The sequence below is a fragment of the Schistocerca cancellata genome, chromosome 2, assembly GCF_023864275.1.
Source record: "Schistocerca cancellata isolate TAMUIC-IGC-003103 chromosome 2, iqSchCanc2.1, whole genome shotgun sequence".
NCBI lineage: Eukaryota > Metazoa > Arthropoda > Insecta > Orthoptera > Acrididae > Schistocerca > Schistocerca cancellata.
The window spans coordinates 754,238,043-754,262,240 of record NC_064627.1 but is presented as its reverse complement, the minus strand read 5'-3'; the positions used below and the strand labels follow the sequence as shown (position 1 = coordinate 754,262,240).

The following is a 24,198-nucleotide window of genomic DNA, read 5'->3' as shown; positions in this document are numbered from 1 at the left end:
TAGCTACGCCTGAGCAATATTTAAAATCCATTTGCAAATCCTGTACAGGGGACAAAAAGAAAAAAAGAAGAAGAATAAGAAGAAGGAAAAAAAAGAGACCAGGTGTGAGTAGGATAGCGCTTTGTGGGTTCCGTACAAACTTAATTATGTATATACATAGTTCATCCATTCCGGAAGTCGAAAATCTCAATTATTTTTGCCTGCTAATGGCAATGATACTGGCAAGATATAGACACAAGAATGTTTTAATTTTAAGTTTGAAGTTGGATAACAAATGATAAAAGAAATATTTTTTTGTGTGATATAATTAAAAATTAATGATTCTCTGTTTTTTTTCTCCATTACTTGCACTGTGAATCCTTGCTTCATATATAAATGGCTGTATCTTATGATTGCATTGACTTTGAAGCTTAAAAATTGTACACCACCAAGGGACCACAGACCGTAGTATGTGATGTAAATTTCAACTTGATATGTCATCCCATTACTGAGTAAAAGGCGGCTTAAGAGACAGAGAGACAGTCAGAAAACAAATGATAAAGAATTTTTCCCCCTGTGATATAATTACAGTTTAACAAACTTTTTTTTTTTCCTTCCAATTTTCTTGTCAAGTTTCTTGATTGTAGGACAACAGTAAGTACACTACAGAGTTTGATGAGTGACTTTGCTTACATTTATTGCACCATGAAGAGACTAGAGCTTAGTATCTGACATAAAATTTCAACTTGATATGTCTACCTGTTCCCGAGAAAAAGGGTTTGTACCAGTTAAACGGACAGCCAGATGGACAACAGAGTGATCCTATAAATGTTCTATTTTTACTGACTGAGGTACAGAACCCTAAAAAGATCTAGACCAGCAGCAAAATTCATGTATCTCCCTGCCTAAGCCCAGTGAACTGTTCAGTGGTTCTTCTGGCATTCTTCAATGACCATAATTATTTTAAAAGCCTCTTAGTTGTAATACACCATACTCCATGAATAGCATAAACTAATGGAAAATAAATTTATAAACTTTTGAGAGTATGTGCAGCACTAAAAAGCCTCTTGTCAGGCATAAGTGTAGCAGAACTAAAATGAGCATAATAGTAATGTCTAGCTTGATTGTAATGTCTCACTTCTTTTGGCATAATGTGGTACAACATAACAATTTCTCATACAAACAATTCAATTTTGAGAATACTGCTCTAAAATATTTGTTTCTTCCTGTATTTCCATTTGATTTTCTGAAGTTGCATCCAATTCTTCCAGCTGCTGCAGATCCCAGACAATACAAAGCTTTCATTCATTTCAGCATTACAGGTTTGCGTAAAATTCGTGTCACCTAACAAACTTGTATGTACCAATTCGAAGAAAATGGCCTTTATGGTAGATCCTGATTGCAGTATTTAGATTGTATTTTGCATGTTGTGATTCAGGGTGTTGTACTTGTCTGACCAGCTGCCCAACCATGTACTGCTTTCAGCAAAAGAAAAATATTGATGCTTTTCCTTTCATCTAAAAGTGAAACCTTACATCGAATGCTAGGTTAGATTCTTGACAACATACACAAAGCAATTTGCTATAAAGTTTCTCTTTTTGCTATAGCAGTATATTACTAACCACAATATGAAATTGGTCGTATGTTTCAAATTGTGTGGTTAAAATTTGTAATTGACAGACATTCAATATTGTTTTCTGTTTTGCTACTCGTAAAATGTTGTTCTATGTGGCCCTCACTTGCGCTGTGAAAGTCGCACCTTTTACCAGAAACACCAAAAAAAATATTCTTCTTATCATATGCATTGAGAAATTCATACTTCATTTTGCTTATTTGAAGGAATATTATTCCTATCAGATGTGGAATTATCTTAGTGGAAGAATTGTTTTATACATACTTAAAACTGTCCAACATTCTGCAAAAATTTTTTCCCCACAACATGTGAAAGTAGTAAAGTATATTGTACTTGTAATATCAGTTTGAGCAGTAAATAAAGTTCTGAAAACATTTGGAAAAATGTTGCCATTTGGACATATATGCTTTTATTTCTGTGTCAGCATTCTTCAAGAGGCTGTGTTTTTGTGTACTTTCATTTCCTTCACATTTTGAGAATATTATTCTTTAATACACCTGTTGTTTGAAGTAGTTACTGCATGGAAGTTTTGTAGTGACTTGTCAGATGTGAAATATTATATGTATGATTTATTGGAAATATGGAAGTTTCGGATTTTGTTCTATGTTAATAACAGTATTTCCTCCTCTCCCACGCAACTAAACCGTACTGTCACGTGCAGGCATTCTTAGTGTGTGTGTCAAAAAACAAATCTGTTCCATGAGTTGTCTTCCACATTATACTCCTTCTACTCCATTGATGAATTTCTTAGTAAAACCAACTGATTTGTATATAAGTATAATCTAACTTCTGCACCATTTCAGTGCAGTAATGTGTTCATTGTAAATAAGTATTACAGTAGTTGTATTACATGTTTATTACCTTATAAATAAATAAAAAACTTTTTTACTTTAAATTCAGTGCATTAGTATTTGTAAAATGACTCTTAGTGTTCATTAAAAAATGACGATCATTCCACTTGGGACCTGTGGAATGGTACATTAGCTTATTTGTTTTAGTTGTAAATATTTGTCATGTATTGTTGTTTTTCTGACATGTTCCACATCCTGGAGGACCTCCTCGCTACGGATCAATTGGAATGAAAGTAAATCTAATCTAATCTAATACTTACTTTGTAGTACATCTTAATTGCCTTCATTACAAAATAGAATGTTTTATAGCTATCACTCTCAGAAGTCAGCTAATTAAAAGAAATGAGTAAGAAGTTACTGCCACACATTAAAAAAAAAAAAAACTAGACCCTCTGATGCAATAGGTTACTTGTAAATTGGGAGTTTCAGTGTATGTTTTCTTACATGGTAGTTGATAAGTGACATGTGTCACTACAGAGATATCTATACTGATTATATGCTGCCATTTTTGAAAAAAATGTCATTACTATCTCAGACAGACATTGGAAGGACTTTACTTAACTATGGAACATACGAATATAATGTTAAAATTGAAGCTTAGGTAAGTGATTAAGAAGATTGTAGAAACGTAAGTTTATTAATGAATGGTTTTTGTGTGTGTGTGTGTGTGTGTGTGTGTGTGTGTGTGTGTGTGTGTGTAGGGGGGATGTTGTTGCTGCTGTTAGTAACTTCAGTTAATCATTATTTGCAAACATTCAGCTGTACTCTTTAGTTTGTTTTAAATGTACTGTTTTGCAGTTTACTGTAATTAGTCATCAGATTACAGTTTCCTATAATATCAAGCAGGTTATCAGCTAAACCTTTTATCTTTTGAATTTGTGTAAAAAATCTGCTTGCGTTGTTAACACATTCTTGAGTCATTACAGGAACATATAATAGGAATACTAGCTTAGTTTTATACCTTGTTTATAATACATTCAGAAATCTGCACAGTTCCATGTACATGCTACAATAAATCCGAGTGAAAATATCTTGCATGTGCCCTTACTTATTTTTTTAAAGGTAGAGGAACACAAGCAAATTGAAACACCTGCATTTCTTTAATTTTTTTTTTTAACGCTCTTTTATCAGGAGGTCAGCTTTGCCAGGTGGTGCTTGGTTGAGGTACACCATTTGATGAGTAAAAGAGAGAAATATATTGTTTTGTCAAGTTACATGGTTGTGCAGTAGTGACCGAGCCTCAACTGACAAACATTTTAGAGAACAATATTTTGTGAAACATTTCTAAAATTTAAAGAGCACTCTTTGTTGAGGAATCCATCTAAGTAATGCACTGTTTGTTTATTTTTGTGTACCATTGACATTTTTCTTAATAAAATCTTGCTGAACAACAACTACGTGGAGGGAGGGTGGTAGGGAGTAGGGAGGGGGGGAGGTAGGGAGGGAGGGAGAGAGAGAGAGAGAGAGAGAGAGAGAATGTGTGTGTGTGTGTGTGTGTGTGTGTGTGTGTGCAGTTTTCATAAGTGATTAATATTTTAGTTACTTTCATACAGGTATATGGCCTCGTATTATATTACAGGCAGCTGGAAAGTGAGGCCTTTGTGTTGTGCAGACAATGGGTGAGCCTCCATTCTGTGGGTCCAGACCCAGCTCATCCCTGAGGAGAGTCTTGTTTACGTGTAAAAGAATTCTACCCAGCTGTTCGGGAACACAAGGGCACTCACCATGTGAAAAATCATATGTCCGGAAATGATTTCTTATTGGATATGACAGCTGCATTGTGATACTTGACATGAACCTGTCATAATTTGAAAGCAGCTCATAGAATGATGAACATAAGAAGTTCTGTGGAACGAGAAGAATGGGGTTCCCTGTTATATATGAATTTCCCCCCTTTATTTTTCTGAAGAAAAAGATATGGATAATGTGCTCTTTAAAATGGAAAGAATAAGTAGTAAGTTCCCTTAAACTGCCAGGAAGCAGTCATTTGTGGATGACTCATACACCCGGCTTTCAGTGATTACTACAATACGAAAGCATCGATTTATCTCCCTCCCTCTCTGTGTAGCTCCATTCCCCTCGCGTCACGGATCGTGTGCGCAGCTGTCGAAAGTCCTTCGGCGCACCCTCGGAACTTGATAGAAGTCAATAGCGAAGCAGTTGTGTTGTTCGTGATTGAATAGTGATTCCTTAGGTTCTGCGTGTCTTAGATTTTATGTGGTCAACTGTGGTATAATAGCTTTTCGTTTACATTACTTGGAAATTCAGAGAAACAAAAATGGTTACGGTGGGTACATTTAGCAAATGTTGTGTGAAACCTATAGTTTTGTGAATGCTAATGAGCAGTATCTAAATATTTCTGATTTTAATTCAGTGTAGCATAGCTGGCAGCATGTAGCTGTTTTGTGTGTGTATTATAATTTCTCTCTTTAAAACTTTCAATGGTAAGGTTCCTTAATGCTGATAACAATGCCAGACTTACCACAGTGGCTTCTCTTACATTTTTCTGACTGTACAAGCACACAATGGGCTTAGTAAGAAAGAGGCACAAAAAAATCTGTTTAGCATTGTGTATGGTGGCCTATTCAGTGTTGGTTCTTTGTTCGTGTGGCTGCCGAAGGGTCTTATCGATTGGCATAAGGAGCCATAGCTCCGATGGCGGACAGTGAATAGTTATTCATTGTAGAAAGAAACGGAATTGTTTTGTGACAAACTAGTGAAATATGAGACGTCAAACTGTAATGAGGCAACAGTTAGGGTTTGTTTAAATAGTTTCATATGTTTTATTTATTGTTTTTGTAATTGGCTGCTATTGATATTTATTCTTCTATCTCTCGCATTTATGATTTGAATGAAAGTTTAAAATATAGTTTTCATCTTCCCAAAACTTGTGCTAAAAGATATAAATTTTGTGGTGGAATCATGTTCTTCATTTGTTACTACTATTGTTATTATTATTTCTCTCCTTTCTCAGACGTTATGTCTGGTTAAAAATGGAAAGTGACGCAGACCTTGATCAAGCGTGACTTCCTTTTAACTGTACGGTATATGTTACATTCCTTTTAACTGTACGGTATATGTTACATTGCATTTAGGAACTTTCGGGTAATTGAAAATGTATCAATAATTACAGATTTCTGTATTATTATTATTATTATTATTATTATTATTACTATTACTATTATTATTATTATTATTATTATTATTATTATTATTCTGTTTGCAGGTGTTTGTGCTGCTTCTGCTGCGCGATGCCTCGACTGTGTGAAAAGTGGTGTGAGCTGCTGCTAGGCTCCTGTGAGGGCAGGGCAGGATGAGCTCTGTGGATCGGCCTGACTACCATGTGGGAGGTGACCACAGCTTCAGCCACAACTCTCCACGACCACCTGTTCCTGGTATAAATAATTATTCTTGTGTTTTGATTGTACTGCATTAACAAATTAGATATTGTTGTTGGCGTCTTAGTACTTGAAGGCTAGTAAGGTCCAGCTCTCCATGCTTCCTAACTCAACAAATCTGATGAAGGTGCAGTTATTGGTATTTTTGAACTGCTTTTATTAAACCAACTGAGTTATTATTGCCATTCAACTCAGAACAAAACGAAAGTTTTCAACTTCTGTGAATTATTGAAACTTTCTGAGAGTTCAGAACTGATACTCTGTGGGAAAGACATGGATCCCAGCTCTGGTTTGGTAACTGTAACTTGAGTTCATTGTTGTGAAAATTTCTTGAGGCTGAAAATTTCTGCACTATAAAAGGATTGTTTCATAAAATTCATTTTTATAGTAGCCAGCAATTACAAAGTAATGCATTTTAGTGAACAGCAAGGGTAACACAAAATGTCATCTACTGAAAGAGTTATTTCATGTTTCTGCCGTTGCACTGGCAAGTACAAAGTTAAACTATTTCAGAAAAAGAACTATTCTTGAGTTGATGTACTAGGTTTTAAATTTGTCACACTTTTCCATTTATTGAGTATTTGAACCTTTGAGAACTGCAGTGACATCATTTGATTACTGGAAGACATTCAGTCCCATTTAATGCTCAGTAATGCAACTTTCCAAAACTATTAGCACTATACACTTAGCTGCTATTCAAATTTGTAGCCAATGTGTGTAGTATATTGTATTAATTGTATACTTAGTACATTATTTGTTATTTAAAATTGGCAGTAGGTGTGTACTTCTTGTTACACTGTGTAGAGATATAGAAGAAAATGAAAATGTGCTCAGATTGTGTAACACTAGCATAATGTAATAATAGGCGGGGAGACGGAGGAGGTGGAAGGCTTGCAGTCGCCCACCCCAGGACCAGGATACTCATCATGGAGTGCCTCTCGATACAGCAAGGGTGGCAGCTCACCTGTGTTTACACCCCGCCGATCCAGTCTTGCCTGCAACACTACTACTGGTGGCAATATAGCAGGAGGTTATAAACTACTTCTAATATTTATGGTTCATAATGTCTTTTGTAGACACAAATGTTACACTAATTAAAGTTATATGACACACCATTAGCTTCTGTGCAGCAGTCATCATATTGTATGCAAATATTATTTCAGAACTGCTGAATTGATGTCTTTGTATTATTTTGTAAACTGTTGTTTACAGGATGTAATAGTTATTAATTATTTTGCATAATATGACTAATCAATCATTTTATTTTCAGCAATCAAGTTTAACTGCTTAGTATTGAATGTTAATTAGACATGTCAGTTATTAGAGATATCTCACCACTCATCTGCCTAAAATGTGTGCCTGCTTCCCTGAATGTAAAGTGCCCCCATTGAGAATTTTTAAGATGAAAAATCAAAACTGACAGCCGTATATTATTATGCATTGTCCTGTATCATATTGTGAATATATTAATGTGCAAAGCTGTTCAACCAATGAGGAATAGATTTAGAATAGTAAAAGTTCCCTTGCATATTAGAATTAGAATGGGTAGTGTTACACACATCTTAATTTTCTGATCAGCCAAGCCTATTCTGATGATGGCAGTGAGCAAAAGACTGATGATGTTTGGGGGTCAATGGTGTTAGTTGATTTTTAAAGTCGTGATAAACTGTTAAGTCCAAAAAAATTATTTTAAGAGTGAAAGTTTCTTTGTACATTAAGATTGTGTGCTGGATTGTTACTCAGACCTCCCAGTCTTGCTATTTGCAGTCATTGTTCTGACCAGTTAAGGTAACCTTCCATGTCTTGGCTTAGTCAACCCATGACAGTATGGAGTTGGAGAAGTTTAAATGGTTACAGCATTGTGGTCAGAATGTTGAGGTTCGAAGTTTTGAGCTTGTGCACAGTTTTTCCATCTATCAGACAAGTTCCATAAAAGGTGTGTGCTCTTTCCTAGTGAAAGGTATCTTCTATTTCAAATGCCACTTTAATAATATGTAAGTAAAGGGGAGAATTAAAGTGAAATACACATGTATAGCTAGATGTAGCTTCCCGTTGGTTTCTCAATAACACACAAAATAATGTGATCAACAGTATTGTGTTATTTGAAATTAAAGCAAAATAGTCTCTCAATATTAATGGGTCCTTTGGCAGAAAGGATGTAGTCTAATGCAATTGAGGTAATAAAATGTACTATTGTTCTTATTGGACAGAGTCCTGAGGTATGACCCTATCGAGGGCATATAATGACTCATAAAGTCCAGGACTGACAAGGCCTGGATGTGGCGTGAAACCCCTACAAGAATTAATGTGGAATTTTCAGTTGACATAGCATTTTCGCTAATAGCAATTTACAGCAGATCTAGTGTGCAATGAATTGGTGATGAAAAAAGCATAAAGTTTTGGCCTTATCAGATCAACAAGGATTATATGAGACATGTCCAGAAAGTAAGTCTGGTTTGGAAAAACCAAAGTTAATTTTTCAAGAAAGAGCATTTCTTTAACTGTTTTTATCTATGCAGTTGCCACCATTGCTCAGACATTTTTCATAGCAGAAAAAACTCTCCTATGCCTGTTTTGTAGAAAGAGGCTGCCAGTGAAGGCAGCCACAGCTGAACACCATTTTTTGCATCATCGTCACTGTCAAAGGTGCCTTTCTCCAAAATCACTTTTCAACTTCAAAAACAAGCAGTAGTTAGAAGGGGGGGAGAGAGGGGTCGTGTTGCAGGTGATTGAACTGCTTCTAACTGAATTGTTGAATAAAGTTCCAAGTGACACAAGTAGAATGGGGACATGACATTGTCATGAAGCAATATAGTGGCTTGACTGAGCATTCACACCTTTTATTTTGAATTGCATGGTGAAGTTACCTCAATGTTTCACAGTATCGCACCCCATTGATGGTTTCATCTCTGGGAAGGAACTCGACAAACAGCAGACAATGCAAGAAGTGGTGCTAAACAGTGGCTGTCTTCCCTAGCAGCATATTTCCATGAAGAGAGTGTAGAAAAGTTGGTTTCCCACTACAGCAGTTGTCTGAACGATGGTCACAGCTATGTAGAAAAATATTTAAGAAAAGCTCTTTCTTGTAAAAATAAATTTTGGTCTTGTGATTCGTTTCCAAAACAGTACTTACTTTCCATGTGGCACTGCTTTGTGGTACTGCTGCAACCAGTGTTAGATTTTAGTCTTTTGAAAAGGATAGTTTAATTGAATCCATTTCAAAATCGCCAATGAATTCTACAACTGCAAAGAAAGAGTTTTATTTTTGCTCTCATAAGATTTGTTCTGTTAGTTGTGTGACTGTTGGAAATTATATTTACTTTTCTAGAAGTACAAGAGTTTTTCATATAAGTTAACGTGGTTATAAAGAAACACTGATCATCATGTTTTCCAACAATCTCTTCAAAATAGCACAAAAAATTGGATGTCAAATCGGTATTTGGTAGTTGAAAAAATACGTTTACCTCTGAGATATTCATCTTACAAGGGGACTGGGCTTACTTGTCATCACTGACTTTGTCCACATTTATGAATTACACAGGCCTTGGCCAGAAATGAAAGTGACAGAAATGAGAATGCCAGATGGCCAAGTGTTTGGAAAAAAAATTGTGTTTTTGGTGCACGCCAGTTGAGGCATGAGCCATTTATGATAGCGTAGTTTCAAGGCAGCTGTTGGTGCAGTGCGGGTCTTGGCGTTGAGTCCTTAAGTGGAACCATTTTCCTTTATTTTCATTTTTTTGCCTTACTAACATTACAAATAAACAGAAATAATGCTTATTATATTGTATTCACTAACATTTGCATATAGGCATGAAAAGAAAGGGCAGTGGAAAATTCGGATTGCAGCATAATTTTCAGGAAGTGATTGTAAGGCATACATGAGAAATTCATGTATAAAATTTGATACTTTTATTATTTTGCTTGTTACCTTTGTCCCTCATGGCCTGATTTTTACCTGCACCAGGCTGTATCGAGGCCATGCCGAGATACGCCCTGCCAAGGGTGCAGGCACAGAGGAGGGCCCAAAAGCTGGGGGGGGGAGGGGGGGGGGAAGAGAAATAATAAAAATAAATAAAATAAAACTCGAAAGATGGTTGTTCTCACATTGTCATTGCCTCCAAGTAGCATCTTACTGCCCAACAGGCATTGCATGGGTTATGTGCCACACACAGGCAGTCTATGCAGCTAGCTCATGTTCGACAACAGAGTCTCTGCTTCAACTTCGCTGCAGTGATGTGGGATCTCAAAGGTTGGTGTGTGGTGCTGATGCAAATATGCTACCTGACCGAAGGCTTAAGATTTTTGTCAATTTCTGTCGGTTAAGGACTGGAGTGAAACTGTGTAAGCTAGAGTGCTTTAGATTATTTAATAGAATAATAAGTGAAATGGGAAACAGTTCTCTAATCACCATTTTAATTTTGTGTCAGGAACACCAAATACAGGCGTTCTATTACTTACTTTGAAAAATATGCAGCAGTTTTTGGTGTCACATATAGCAGAAAAATTAATACAGCTGAGCTAGTTAATGGAGTAGTGGTTTTCAAATTCCAGTAGATTTTGTTTTACTTTCATTTTTTTAAGGAAGTGCATACAGTTTTTAATTTACTTATAACAATACATTTAAGTAGTTATCTACAATATTTTTCATCAATTGTTGTGATCATCGGTCCAAAACTGGTTTGATGCAGCTCTCTATGCCAGTCTATCGTGTGCAAGCCTCATCTCCGCATAACTGCTGCACCCTACATCTATTTGAAATGTGCTCAAGCCTTAGTCTCCATATACAGTTACCCCCCCCCCCCCTCTCTCTCTCTCTCTCTCTCTCTCTCTCTCTCTCTCTCTCTCTCTCTCTCGCTGTGTCCTACCAGCTGATCCCTTCTTCAAGTCAAGTTGTGGCTAAAATTATTTTTTTCCAATGTGATACAATAACTCATTTGTTAGTTGCTCTACTCATTTACTATTCATCATTGTTCTAGAGCACAACATTTCAAAAGCCTCCTGTCTGAATTGCCTATCGTCCATGTTTCACTTCCACTTCAGACAAATCCCTTTAGAAAAGACTTCGTAGCACTTCAGTTTGTATTTAATGTTAGTGACTTTCTCTTTTTCAGAAAAGCTTTTCTTGCTATTGCATCTGCATTTTATTTCTTTTGTACTGTAGCCATCATGTGCTACTTCGCTACTCAAATAAAAAACTAGTATACTGATTTTAGTGTTTTAATTTCCTAATCTATTTCCCTCAGCAGTGTCTTGATTTACTTAGCGTACATTCCATTATCATTTGATGTTAGTCTTATAATCTCTTTTCAAGACACTATCCAATCCATTCAAATGCTGTACCTTAGCTGTTTCTGAAAGAATTCCAATGTCACCAGCAAACTGCAAAGTTCTTATTTCTTCTCCCTGAATGTTAATTCCCTTTCCTGATTTCTCTTTGGTTTCTTTCACAGCTTGCTTGATGTGCAGATTGAATAACATAGGAGATAGGCTACAACACTGCCCCCTCCTTTCTCATCTATTGATTCCCTTGTGAGATTTAAAACTTTCCTGGCATATATATTGTTCCACAAAATTTCGGGTGAACTGCCGGATGTTTGCAACTTCCTGCCACAATATTTTGGTGCAAAGTCTTCTTGCCATCTTCATCTTTATGTACATACATACTCCGCAGTCTACCATACGGTGCATGGCAGAGGGTACCTCGTACCACAACTAGCATCTCTCCCTGTTCCACTCCCAAACAGAACGTGGGAAAAATGACTCTGCCTATATGCCTCTGTACGAGCCCTAATCTCTCTTATCTTATCTTTGTGGTCTTTCCACGAAATATAAGTTGGCGGCAGTAAAATTGTACTGCAGTCAGCCTCAAATGCATGTTCTCTAAATTTCCTCAGTAGCAATTCACGAAAAGAACGGCTACTTTCCCCCAGAGATTCCCACCCGAGTATCTTCAGGTGATACTGGTGAAAACTCCCTTAGCTCTGGTATTTAAGGCCCCTCTGGCACATGCGTGGTGGATTACCTTGGCGTTGTGCGTGCGCTACTTGAGTGCGTTTGATTCTGCTGTGCCACACGCCCTCCGTGGTGACTACTGTCACGATTAATAAGAGACTCATTGTCAGACAACTGTATTTCCACAGATTCATTAATAATAGAACTCCAAAAGTTAGACATATGGACCACAATTTTTGTCTCATTATAATTCATAGCATGACCAGTGGAAATACAGTGTTAGGTGATGGCAGACTTACGAGGCTGAAGAAGGCGAGTATGCCGCTGATGTTCTACAATGCGTTCCTGCACAGTACGCATTGTTTGCACTATATAAGATTTGCCGCATTCACACCGAATCCTGTAAACACCTGCCTTGCGCAGCTCTAGGTCATCTTTGACAGATACCAGCAACGTCGAAATTTTTGCAGGAGGGCAAAAGATTGCTTTCACTTTATGTTTTCTTAGTATTCTGTCGATTTGCGCTGAAATATTACCAATATATGGTAAATAGGCAGTCGTTTTAAAGGCCTCTTCCTCTTCTTTGTTCCATCATTTACAGGTCTTCAGCGCTCTCTCCACTTGCTGGGACGAATACCCATTCTTCAGAAATACAGTCTGCAGGTGCTCCAGTTCCGTTTGCAAACTATCGGTGTCAGAGATAACATGGGCTCGGTGAATCAATGTCTTCAAAACACCCATCATTTGTGCCGGATGGTGGCAACTAGTGGCTTGCAAGTAAAAGTCTGTGTGAGTGGGCTTTTTATATACTGAATGGCCATGTGTGACATCACTCTTACGTCGCACCAATACATCTAAAAATGGCAGGCAACCCCCCTCCTCCAACTCCATGGTAAATTTTATGTTTTCATGTGTGGAGTTCAGATGTTGTAGGAACTCTTGCAGATGATCCAAACCATGAGGCCAAACTATAAAAGTATCATCAACATATCACCAAAATACTGCTGGTCTAAAAGTGGCTGAGACAGGTCTGGATCCTCAAAATCTTCCATAAAAAGATTGGCCACCAGGGGACAAAAAGGACTCCCCATGGCGACACCGTCTGATTGCTCATAAAACTCGTTGTTAAATAAAAAATATGTAGAGGAGAGAGTGTGCTCAAACGGCGCCATAATGTCAGCTCCAAACCTATTGCCAATGATATGTAGTGAGTCCACAAGAGGTACATTTGTAAAAAGTGAAACTACGTCAAAACTGACCAACAAGTCATTACTGTGCAGCTGCAGTAACCTAAGTCTGCTGATAAAATCACTGGAATTCTTTATGTGATGTGGACACTTTCCTACCATTTGTTTGAGCAAAGACGCCAAATACTTTGCTAAGTCGTAAGTGACTGCTCCAATATTACTTAAAATTGGACGTAATGGCACGTTATCCTTGTGGATCTTCAGCAATCCATATAGCCCAGGTGCAACTGAACTATTTGGTTTTAGTTTCTTAATTACCTCCCGTGGTAAGGAACAGCGAGTCAGAAGTTCTGCTGTTTTCCTCACCACTCGGGTTGTAGGAACCTTACCTATTTTGCGATATGTCGAGTCGCTTAATAATTCATTAATCTTATTAATATAGTCCTCCCATAGCATTAAAACAGTAGCATTACCTTTGTCCAATTTAAGTACCACTGTATCCAGGTCTGCTCACAAGTTCCGGAGGACTGCCCTCTCCATAGGCGAGATGTTGCTACAAGACTCCCGACGCACTTCCTCATCTTCATCTGTAGCAAGACGACGCACAGCTTCTTCAATGGAACTGATGATGTCCAGTAGTGGTGGTGAAACAGGTGTAGGAGCAAAATTCAGACCTCTTGCTAACACAGACATAGTCGCTTCATCTATAGGTTTCCCCATCAAGTTAATAACGGATCATCGAGTAAGAACTTCCTCCAGCATCTGTGTCGAAAGTCAGTTGAACTTGGCTGTTTGCTTCGTCGTAGCTTTGTCATGGCTCTAGTTTGCTTTGGCCCATGTCGCACCATCCATCCAGTTCCAAGACAACGTAGACAGTCTTGCTGCCAATTCTAAATGAAGATAATACACATCCTTTGCAGTTGGCATTGAATGTGAGAGACCTGTTCATCATTCTTCCAAAGTATTTGAGATTATTGCAGTTGAATAGTTGTTCTCCTCTCCAAGGGATGTTGTTTAACTGCGCGACCGCTACGGTCGCAGGTTCGAATCCTGCCTCGGGCATGGATGTGTGTGATGTCCTTAGGTTGGTTAGGTTTAATTACTTCTAAGTTCTAGGAGACTGATGACCTCAGATTTTAAGTCCCATAGTGCTCAGAGCCATTTGAACCATTTTGGATGTTGTTTTCTTTTACCTTTTCTATTTTTGGATACAATGCACAAATGCGTGTCTTTCCAGGATTTGGGTTCAGGTGGTCATCATCATAGTGACTGGCCAGGCTTTCGAGAACTTGCCAGCTTTATCTCTACCTGCCCAAAGTTTTTGCCTTGGGCAAATCTACTCAGATCGTGTCAGTACCATCCACCAATTCAATATATAGATCCAGCACCATGATTTAAGAGTGTCTTCCTCATTCTGCCTAGGGTGTGGTTGAAAGATAGAGGCTAGATGAACAGAAGTTCAGAGTACCCTGATGCATCTAATGATGGCAGAGATTAGTGACATGCAAACATTTTGATGGCAAATATTGGATTGTGAGGCATATGATGTTAGATATTGCCATGTCAAGTAGTGATGGATGGATAGTAAGTTGAAATTAGAAAGCGTAAAGTAAAAAGAATATAAATTTAGGACAGGTTAGGGTCAAGATGGAATTTTTTAAGATTGTGTCCAAATTGCATGAGGCATTTCAGTTGAAGAGAAGTGGAATGTAATAAAGTGTCTCTTAATATGTGGGAACTCCTTCCAATTATCCATGATTTATGCCTGGATAACTCAGTTGCTAAAACATTGCCAAGAGAAGGCAAAGTTCTGGGTTTTAGTCCTAGTCTGCCTCACAATTTTCTCAGGAAGTTTCAGAATCATTCACACTTCACTGCAGAGTGAAAGATTCATTCTGGGAACAACCAGGTTATAATTTAGCCAGTACTCTATTATATCCTGTCTTCCAGGAGAGCTCATCCAACAAATTAAGCAGAAGTTCTTCTGTGAAGTTTGGAAAGTACTAGAGAGATATCGCATGATTAGTTTCACACATCATGAATGTAATTTGCTGACTAGAATGATACACAATGTAATAGGGAAGAAGTTGAAAAGATGCTCGAAGACGGTATGTATTGTTTCAAAGAAGGTAGAGATAGCAAAGGAGCCCTTCTGACATTGCATTATTGTGGAAGAAAGATTAAAGTAAAATCAGACTACTGTTGAAGTATTAATGCGTCTAGTATACAGTGACAGTCTGAAGTGGAATAAGGTGTGTGAAATTCTGTGATGAATAGAAATAAAATAGTAGAGAAGAAGAAGAAAAGTAGTAATTCTCAGAAAAATTTTGGTGTGGTAAATATGTTAAGAGATATAAAGATTACCACAAGTTGAAAAGAGATTGTATGTAGTGTCAAATCAGCCACAAAACTAGCATTGTCAGTGAGAGGGGGGGGGGGGGGGGGGGGGGAATAAAAATTCAACGTTACCAGGACATCAATTTTCAATTTGGTCTTACATGTCAATGGGTGGGAACTAGTAGCTAGAAATGAAGGGCAACAAACTGAACTAATAAATGAAAGCAGCCAAGAAAAATATTGGAAAGGAATAAAACTATATATTTTGAGTTGTTACACAAAATTATTGGTTACAAAAGTGTGGAAATCAAATAACAAGAGTCATCAGAACAGCCAAATAACTGACAGACCTTATTTGAAGTAAAGAAATACAAAGGCTTAAATTATTGGATTGGAGATGAGGTTGCTGACTGAACCATGTAAAGACTTTTAACCATGGGCAAGAAGAAATGGTTGGGGATTGATGGTTGGCAGTGATGAACAATAAGATGCGGTTGCTGAAGTAAAGTATTTGACCATGTTCCTCCTGTTGGTCACTCATGTGGGATAAAGTGATCCTCTTATGCCTTCAAATTGGGCACTGTCCCTTAGACATGGCTCCCCCAGCTTTCTCTTATGCCTGTAGTCTGTAAATCACTTATGCTATATTTTAACTGAGTGTGTTCTCTTACATCATAAGAGGGGACATTGAATTTCAGCGGGGATCTGCCCTCTGTTTTAGCTGGTGACAAGATGAGTGTAGTTTGCCATAGTTTTGTTACTTTCAGTTTCTGTTGCTGACTTCTACTCCAGTTTAGTGTATTTTGCTGCCACTCGTCTCTTATTATTTTCGTTCAGGTGCTAAAGACGTAGCTATCATGCGCCCAAACCATTCTATACACCTACCTACCTACCTATCCGTCCATCCATCTGTCCAAGATGAAATTGAATATGACCTTGGTCCATGTGAAAGGCTGCTAATTTAACAGAGTGTGGAGAATGAAAAGTAGACTTTCCATTAGTGTGAGATATTTTTGCATCTTAAGTCAACTGGAATACAACAATTAACTCTCTTAACAATGTTGGTTTGTAGATGGCGGTGCTCCCCTTGGGTTCGAACCCGAAGGCAGTTGCCAAGGAGGTGGCACTTTTGTCGAGGGTTCGTCACCTCCATCGTATCTGCGTTGGGCCAGCAATCTCCATAGCTTGCTTGATGATCCTGATGGTGTTGAACTTTTCCGTCGATACTTGGAGCAGGAAGGTGAATCACATGTGGACACGCTCACATTTTGGTTTGCATGTGAAGGTCTCAAAAAGCAACAAGACCCAGAGAGAGTCAATCAACTCGTCAAAGTTATTTACAGGTAACATATCATTAAACATTTTTCTTAAAATACCTAAATAACTATGATCATCTGTAAATGTTGCTGATGTAATTGGGATAGGCAGTGGTATTAGATCAAGGAACTTGTGCAGGTGGCTATAAGAAGGAAAGAAAGAAAGGATAAAAAGGAAAAAAAATAACACTGTACCAAAAATATACTTAAGACAGAAAAATGCAAGATTATATAATGAATACATAGTTTTATATTCAAACTGTGTATTTTTCAAGTAACTTATTTGAAGAAATATCATCATCGTGTGAACACCACTGTAAGTTTTACATAGATATGGTGTTAAATTTGTATCAGTACTAGTTAAGTATCATCACATAATAATAAAAAAAAAGTTTTCTAAAAGTGTGGGCAGCAACCGCAAGAAACAATAAAGAAGGAAGACAACATTATGTAGTTACAAGGTAACAAAAATACAAGTGCTTATTAGGTGATGAGGATGACGGATTACCCTGCTAATTAAGGTGGTATGTTAAATGATGACAAATAGTAGTGATGTTAGTAGTATCAGTGATTGAACTTATTATTGGGGGAAATTCATAGCGGTGGTATAATATTCAAAATAAAAGTCTGTGAGTAGCTTTGGCATTATCTTTGTCACACCTGCATACATACAGTGTTGCCTATATCAGTGCATATTGATTTATACAGTTGTGGATTTTATATTCCTAACAGTATGTCATCATTTATGTGCAAGGAAGAACTTATGTAAGACTATAATATAAAATTATAGACAGTTTTCATGTTTTCCTTCCACTATAATAACATACTAGCATTGTTACTGCTGACTTGCTGCAAAGCAATTTAAAACTCTTCTTTTACAGGCGATTCTTCCACAAGACTCAGTTGGCTATACCAGATGAACTTCGTAAAGAAGTCAATCGTCGCATCAAAGAAGGGAAGGAACTTCTGGAAGGAGATATTTATGATGATGTGCAACAGGAAGTAGAGAGACTTATTAATGAAACTACATACCCTAACTTCCTGAGATCAGACATTTATTTACAGCATGTGCGTGGCATGCAGAATGGAGGTGAGCTTTCGTCCTCATCAGGTTCAGGTTCCTCCAGTGGTAGTGGTGGGTGCTCAAGTGGTGGAAGTTCTGGTGGGGGTGGGGCATGTAGAGTGGAGGCTACAGCAGGTGGTCCCCTGCCAACACTTCACGAAGACTCTGAACTGGTTGTACCTGGTGGGGAGGCTGCACTGCCTCTTACCAAGGACATGCTTATTGCCACACAAAAACGACGGGCTTTGGAGTTGCGGCCCAAACCTGAAGCATACGCTGGGTAAGTCACAAATACTGTGTGTGTGTGTGTGTGTGTGTGTGTGTGTGTGTGTGTGTGTGTGTGTGATTTCCTCATATGTGTAATGCAGTTTTCTGGTGCTAACAGCTGAAATTACAGAATGTGGTCCTGCTGTATGCTTGTAAGAGTCGGTTGCTTATTTTAGGGAGTAACACACACCTGGTCAAGAATTGCTTTTGTTGTGAAGAAAGAGGTATGAGAACTGCCAGAGAATACAACAAAATGATTTTCATATATACAGTGGAAAATTTCTAGACAATGTCAGTGAAAAAAAGAGAAATTTATTTTACCTCTCCCCATCCTCTCTGTTTGAATGACTGGTTCTTAACTGAAGAAGACTTTCATCAAACAAGATTGCTCCATGGAGGCCTCTCTTGAATATGGAGCATTCCTTAAAGAAAACCTTCATGTAAACTTTTACTACCACATAAAGAACGGTTTCCAGTGACAGTGCTTAAAATGGAGGCCTCCATTGAGCAGTCTTGTTTAATTAAAAATTCAGGTAACAACCATTTATTCAAACAACAGAGTGGGGGAGGGAGAAATCATTTTTGTTTACGAAAGATGTTGTAGAATCTAAATAATTTAGGAGAAAGGAAACCACTCACTGAATAGTAGAAGTGTTGAGTCATCAACAGGCACACAAGGAAGAATGAAGTCTTGCTACCTTTTGGAAAAATCCTTTAACAAGCTAGAGAACACATACATGTATGTTTTCTCTAGCTTGTTAAATTATTTTTTTCCAAAAGCTAGCAAATATTCATTCTTTTTTATATGATTGTCAGTGACAACACTTCCACTATTAAACAACTCACACACACCACCACTGTCTGGCTGCCGAGGCCAGACTGGGAGAAACTGCTTGTGGTGGGAGAAGCAATCTAGTTGGTTGGGGTAATGAGGGTGGGGAGGGGAAAGGACAGCAGGGTGGGGTTGGGGAATGATAAAATGCTGCTTGTGCGACCAGACAGGGATGTCGTGGGGACAATGTGGGCAGATAGATGCAGTCCGAAGGTAAGACAAGGGGCGGGAAAGGAGGGGGGAGGGGAGCAGAGAAGTAAAAAGTCTGTGAGTGTGGAATAGAGGGCTGAGTAGTGCTGGAGTGGGAGCACGGAATGGGATAGATGGGTAAAGGACAGTGAGTAATGAAGGTTTGGGAGGGGGGGGGGGCTAGGAATGTAGGATATACATTGCATGGAGATTTCCCACGTGTGCAATTCATAAAAGCTGTGTTGGCAGGAAGGATCCAGATGGCACAAGCTGTGAAGCAGTCATTGAGGTGAAGAATGTTGTGTTGATCAGCATGCTCATCAACTGGGTGGTCCAGCTGTCTCCTGGCCACAGTTTGTTGGTGGTCATTTGTACAGGGAGGCATCTTGTTGACTATGACAGTCAACCCACATAGAACACAGCATGGTGGTTGAGCTTAGCTTGTAGATCACATGACTGCTTTCACAGGAAACCCTCCCTTCATGCGATCGGTAATGCTTGTGACCAGACTGGAATACGTGGTGGTGGGAGGATGTATGAGACGTTTCTTGGATCTAAGTCTGTTACAGGGATATGAGCCAAGAGGCAAGGGATTGGGAGCAGAAGTGTAGCAGGAATGGACAGGAATGTTGTATATGTTTGATGAGCAGTAGAGTACCACTGTGTAAGGGGTGGGAAGAATAGTGGGTAAGATATTCCTGATTTCAGGGCATGACTAGAGGTAGTCGAAACCCTGGCAGAGAATGTGATTCAGATGCTCCAGTCTTTGGGGGTACTGAGTCATGAGAGGAATTCTCCTATGTGGCCAGCTGCTGGGACTTTGGGAGGTGATGGGTGCTTGGAGAGGTAAGGTTCCGGAGATCTGTTTCTGTACGAGGTTGAGAGTGTAATTTGAGTTTGTGAAGGCCTCAGTGAGACCCTTGGTATATTTGGAGAGGGACTGCTCATCACTATAGATGTGACGGCCAAAAGTGGCTAGGCTGTATGGAATGGGCGGCAGTGGTTGAGGTAGATCTGTTGCTTGTAGGTAGTAGGTTCAATATGGACAGAGATACTGACGTAGCCATCTTTGGGTTGAAGGTCATCATCGAAGAAGGTGACTCATTGTGTTGAGGGGGACCAGATGAAACAAGTGGGGGAGAGGGTTTGAGATTCGGGAGCAATGTGGATAGGGTGGCCTCAGCGTCGATGCAGATCACGAAGATGTAATCAGTGAACTTGAATCAGTGTGGATTTGGGATTCAGGGTGGTCAGGAAGGATCCATCTGGATGCCCATGAATAGGTTTGTATAGGATGATGTCATGAGGGTGTCCATTGCTATACCAAATATTTATTTGTAGATGGTGCCTTCAGAGGTGAAGTAATTGTGGGTGACGATACAGTTTGCCATAGTGACCAGGAAGGAGGTTGTCACTTTGGAATCCATCTGGTATTGGGAAAGGTAGTGTTCAGCAATGCCAAGACCAAGGACCTTAGGAATGTTAGTGTAAAGGGAGATGGAATCAATAGTGACAAGCAGGGTGTCTTGTGGTAAAGGAACGGGAGTGGTAAAGCAACGGAAACTGTGGAGAGCTGGTGGAGGAAATGGTTGGTGTCTTTGTATATAGGAGGATAGGTCATGGGTAATTAGCAGAAAGTATTGGTCAACGAGAGATTCTCTCAGTGGAACCACAGACACTGGTCACTATGGGGCGTCTTGGGGTTGGGGGGGGGGGTCTATGGGCTTTAGGAAGCAGGCAGAAAGTAGGAGTACAGGGAGTGGTAGGTGTGTGTGTGTGTGTGTGTGTGTGTGTGTGAGAGAGAGAGAGAGAGAGAGAGAGAGAGAGAGAGAGAGAGAGACTGACTGACTTTGGAATGATGTTCTGGGATGGGCCTAAGAATTTGAGGAGAGACAGGAGATCCTGCTGAATTTCTGGAATTGGGTCACTGTAGCAGGATTTGTGGATGGACAAATCTGACAGCTAGCAGAGTCTTTCTGCCATGTAATCTGTGGGGTTCAAACCCATTGTGTTGGAACCTATGACAGCAAGTAGGATTATAAAGTTGCAATCAGTTTTTAGATGGAGGATTGCGGTTCTGTCTGTAGTTATAAGGTTAGCTTTTGTGTTGAGGAATTTGGAGAATGATGGTGAGACAAGGCCTGAGGTTACGAAATTCTGGCAGGTTAGCAGGGGGTGATTTGGGCAGTGGGGGTGGATCATGGTTGGATAGAGGCATGAACTGAGTCAGGCAGGATTCAACATTGATTTTGGGTTGAGTCTGACTGGTAGGATTGGTGACAAAAAAGTGTTTCCACTGCAACTATTGCATAAGAAAACTGCTACATACATATACCCAATGACGTATGCTAAATAAAACAGAAAACTTTGTGCATTATTTCATTTGCTTCAATATTGTAGATGATATGACGTCTTACATAGGTATTCTGATTATTCTGCCAGTAGCACCAACTGATATTTTTCTACCGCTTTGCCCTACTTGATTTTTAAGCATGTAAGTTACTCCCAAAATTATCATTGCATGTGTTTGTTTTATGAGAGTGGTTTGTGCTATGCAGAAAGTTTTTGATTTAAAATTAATAGTCTTGTTTATTTTTAAGAAAAGCTTAGTTCCTGAATACTGCTAGTTTTCAGAGAAATTTGCTTGTTTGATGTGTTGGAGCAAAAATGCCTTGTTAATTGCTTTACCAAATTCACTTAGTATGCCATGCAAGTTGTCTTACAGTACCAGGCTAGCGAGACATTTTTAATTTTGTTACATACAATTTTTATGTTACTTTTGGCATCTGCTTTTGTTTTTTCATTTAATTTCTGTGCCTTGTTTTAAGTCCTGTTATTGTATAGTGTAATGTATGAAAATCACACAATTGATAGCTTCCACCTACTGGTAATATGATTTCTTTCATTTGGTGAAAAAGAGGTGAAATTAATAAACTGTACATACTAAGCTGATACATAATCACATGCCATTGTGAAAGGGGCTTTGTTTCAGAAAAGATTCAGTTTTCTTTAATAAATTCACTACCATTATATTCCATAATAGAGATCTTTACTGATTAATTCTATTATTGTTTGTGGAAACGTGGTAATGTTTCTTCAGTATTAATTTTTGATGTCATGTTTATTTCCAGTTAGTAATAAAACATTAACCTTGAGATCTACAGAATCCATTGAGAGCCTATTGCTCCATTTCGTTATGTTGAGTAAATTAATCACTCTACAATTTTGGGACTTAACACAAGACTTGCTGATGCTTGTGACTTGAAACTTGTGCTTGATGTTTTTGTTTGCCATTAGGCTGTACCTGCAGCAGCATGCTCACCATCACCCTCCTCATCATATCCCACCTCACCTTGCATATTCATCCTACAATCCTGTATCTCGGCAAGATAGTGAGTTGCAGTCTCTGAGTTCGGATGCTCGCACAGAAAGTGACAACATGTCTCTCACGGACAGTTCTGTGTAAGTTTTTGCACATATTTACAAAAAGATATTTTGTGTGTGTGTGTGTGTGTGTGTGTGTGTGTGTGTGTGTGTGTGTGTGTGTGTGTGTGTGTGTGTGGGCGCGTGTGTGTGTGGGCGCGTGTGTGCGTGCGTGCGTGCGTGTGCGTGTGTGTGTGCACTCATAAGTGTACACGCCTATTACTGTTTCATTAAATTTCTACTTAATATGTGTATCAATAAAAAAAATCTACTCATCAGTCGCACGACAGGAGATCACGCATATAAAAGGTATTACAGTTTATAAGCTTTCGGAGCTCTGAAAGCTTGCAAACTGTAGTACTTTTTATGTGTGTTCTCCTGCTGCTGCTGCTGCTGCTTTGTAAGTAGATTTTTAATCAGTCCAATTACATTATATTTTCTACTTAACATTGTTTGTTATGTAATCTTTTTATAATTACTTATTTTTGTTGGTGATGGTTTTGAAGCATTATGTCAGTTTTTCTCAATGTCTTTGTTACTGATTATTAATATAATTAGGACTTACATGAACCTTATTACATCCGCAAAGTGTGGCACAACAAAGAAGTGGGTGATAACCGTAATACATCTTTGTGAGCATTAAGGATAGATCAGGATAGCTTCCATTGTCCAATCCATACACCAATAAAGTAACCGTCATGATGGATAAATTGATGGAGAATGAATATGTATGGACTGATCACCAACTTTCACTTCAGATGGTACGCCAAGTCAGTGACACTGCTAAATGACACTATTTACCTGGCTTGCACTGCATCAGAGTGCTGACAGATCATTCTGATAATAAGGCAAGGGACTTAGAATCATTCAGTTCTGGTCTTATATTTCCGTGAGCATAGTTTTGCCAAAGTTTGGCACTGTTCTGATGTTTTGCTGAACTCTTCAGGCCTTGATGAGCTAACTTATTCTGAGTCAGTGTATCAGAGAACCTACATCCATGTGTGAGTTCTGGGCTGTTGATGTTTTGGGCTAGATGAAAGGAAGTTGAGAGTTGTCAACTGAGAGAACTCGAATAATAGATGTAGACTATATGGTACTTCCAACTACATTCATGCCAGCACCTTGACAACAGAAGTTTAACAAAATTTACCACTTTTTATACTACATTAATAAATTGGAGGACTATATGATCCAAAAACAGGTTAGTGGAGCTAGCTAAATAATGCCAGAGGACTATAACAACATCAGAAATGTAGCTACAAACAAAAAGCCAAATGTGATTAAAATCAGGTCATATACAGTGTCTTATTCCTTGAAAATCAGTCTAGTCAGTGAACAAATGCTCTGGAGATGTTTAGTTGTGGACAGGCACACACATTCACACAAGCACAACTCACATGCACATGACCACTGTGTCTGGCCACTGGCCACTGAGGCTGGACTGCATACAGCAACTGTACCTAGTGGGTGAAACAATGTGTGGGTGATGGAGGTGAGGAGGAGGCTGGGGTGGGGAGGTGGGGTAGCAGTGTTGGAGTGGGAGAGGGTGTAATGTAGGGATGCTAAGTGCACACAGATGGTTTGGGCTGGAGGGGAGCAGAAAAGAAGAGTAGTACAGTATTTGAAAGAAACCAACCATTTCCTGCACCAACTCCCCACAGTTCCTGTTCCTTTACCAGATGGCGTGCTGCTCATCACTATTGATGCCACCTCCCTCTACACTAACATCCCTAAAGCCCGTGGCCTTGCCACTGTTGAAGACTACCATTTC

At 38.8% G+C, this 24,198-nt stretch overlaps 1 protein-coding gene across 3 annotated transcripts in view; it reads left to right on the top strand.

Moving 5' to 3' along the window:
- LOC126162574 (axin) overlaps positions 1–24,198 on the top strand; it is a 265,930-nt gene that overhangs the window by 92,874 nt on the left and 148,858 nt on the right. For 2 of the 3 annotated variants that reach the window (XM_049919166.1, XM_049919165.1), the window contains exons 2-6: positions 5,690–5,858; positions 6,727–6,891; positions 16,410–16,680; positions 17,535–17,996; positions 22,302–22,466. In XM_049919166.1, coding sequence (XP_049775123.1) covers positions 5,777–5,858; positions 6,727–6,891; positions 16,410–16,680; positions 17,535–17,996; positions 22,302–22,466 — 1,145 coding nt within the window. In that variant the 5' untranslated portion in view covers positions 5,690–5,776. The remainder of the gene's footprint in view (positions 1–5,689; positions 5,859–6,726; positions 6,892–16,409; positions 16,681–17,534; positions 17,997–22,301; positions 22,467–24,198) is intronic. The other variant, XM_049919167.1, reaches the window with a different exon arrangement.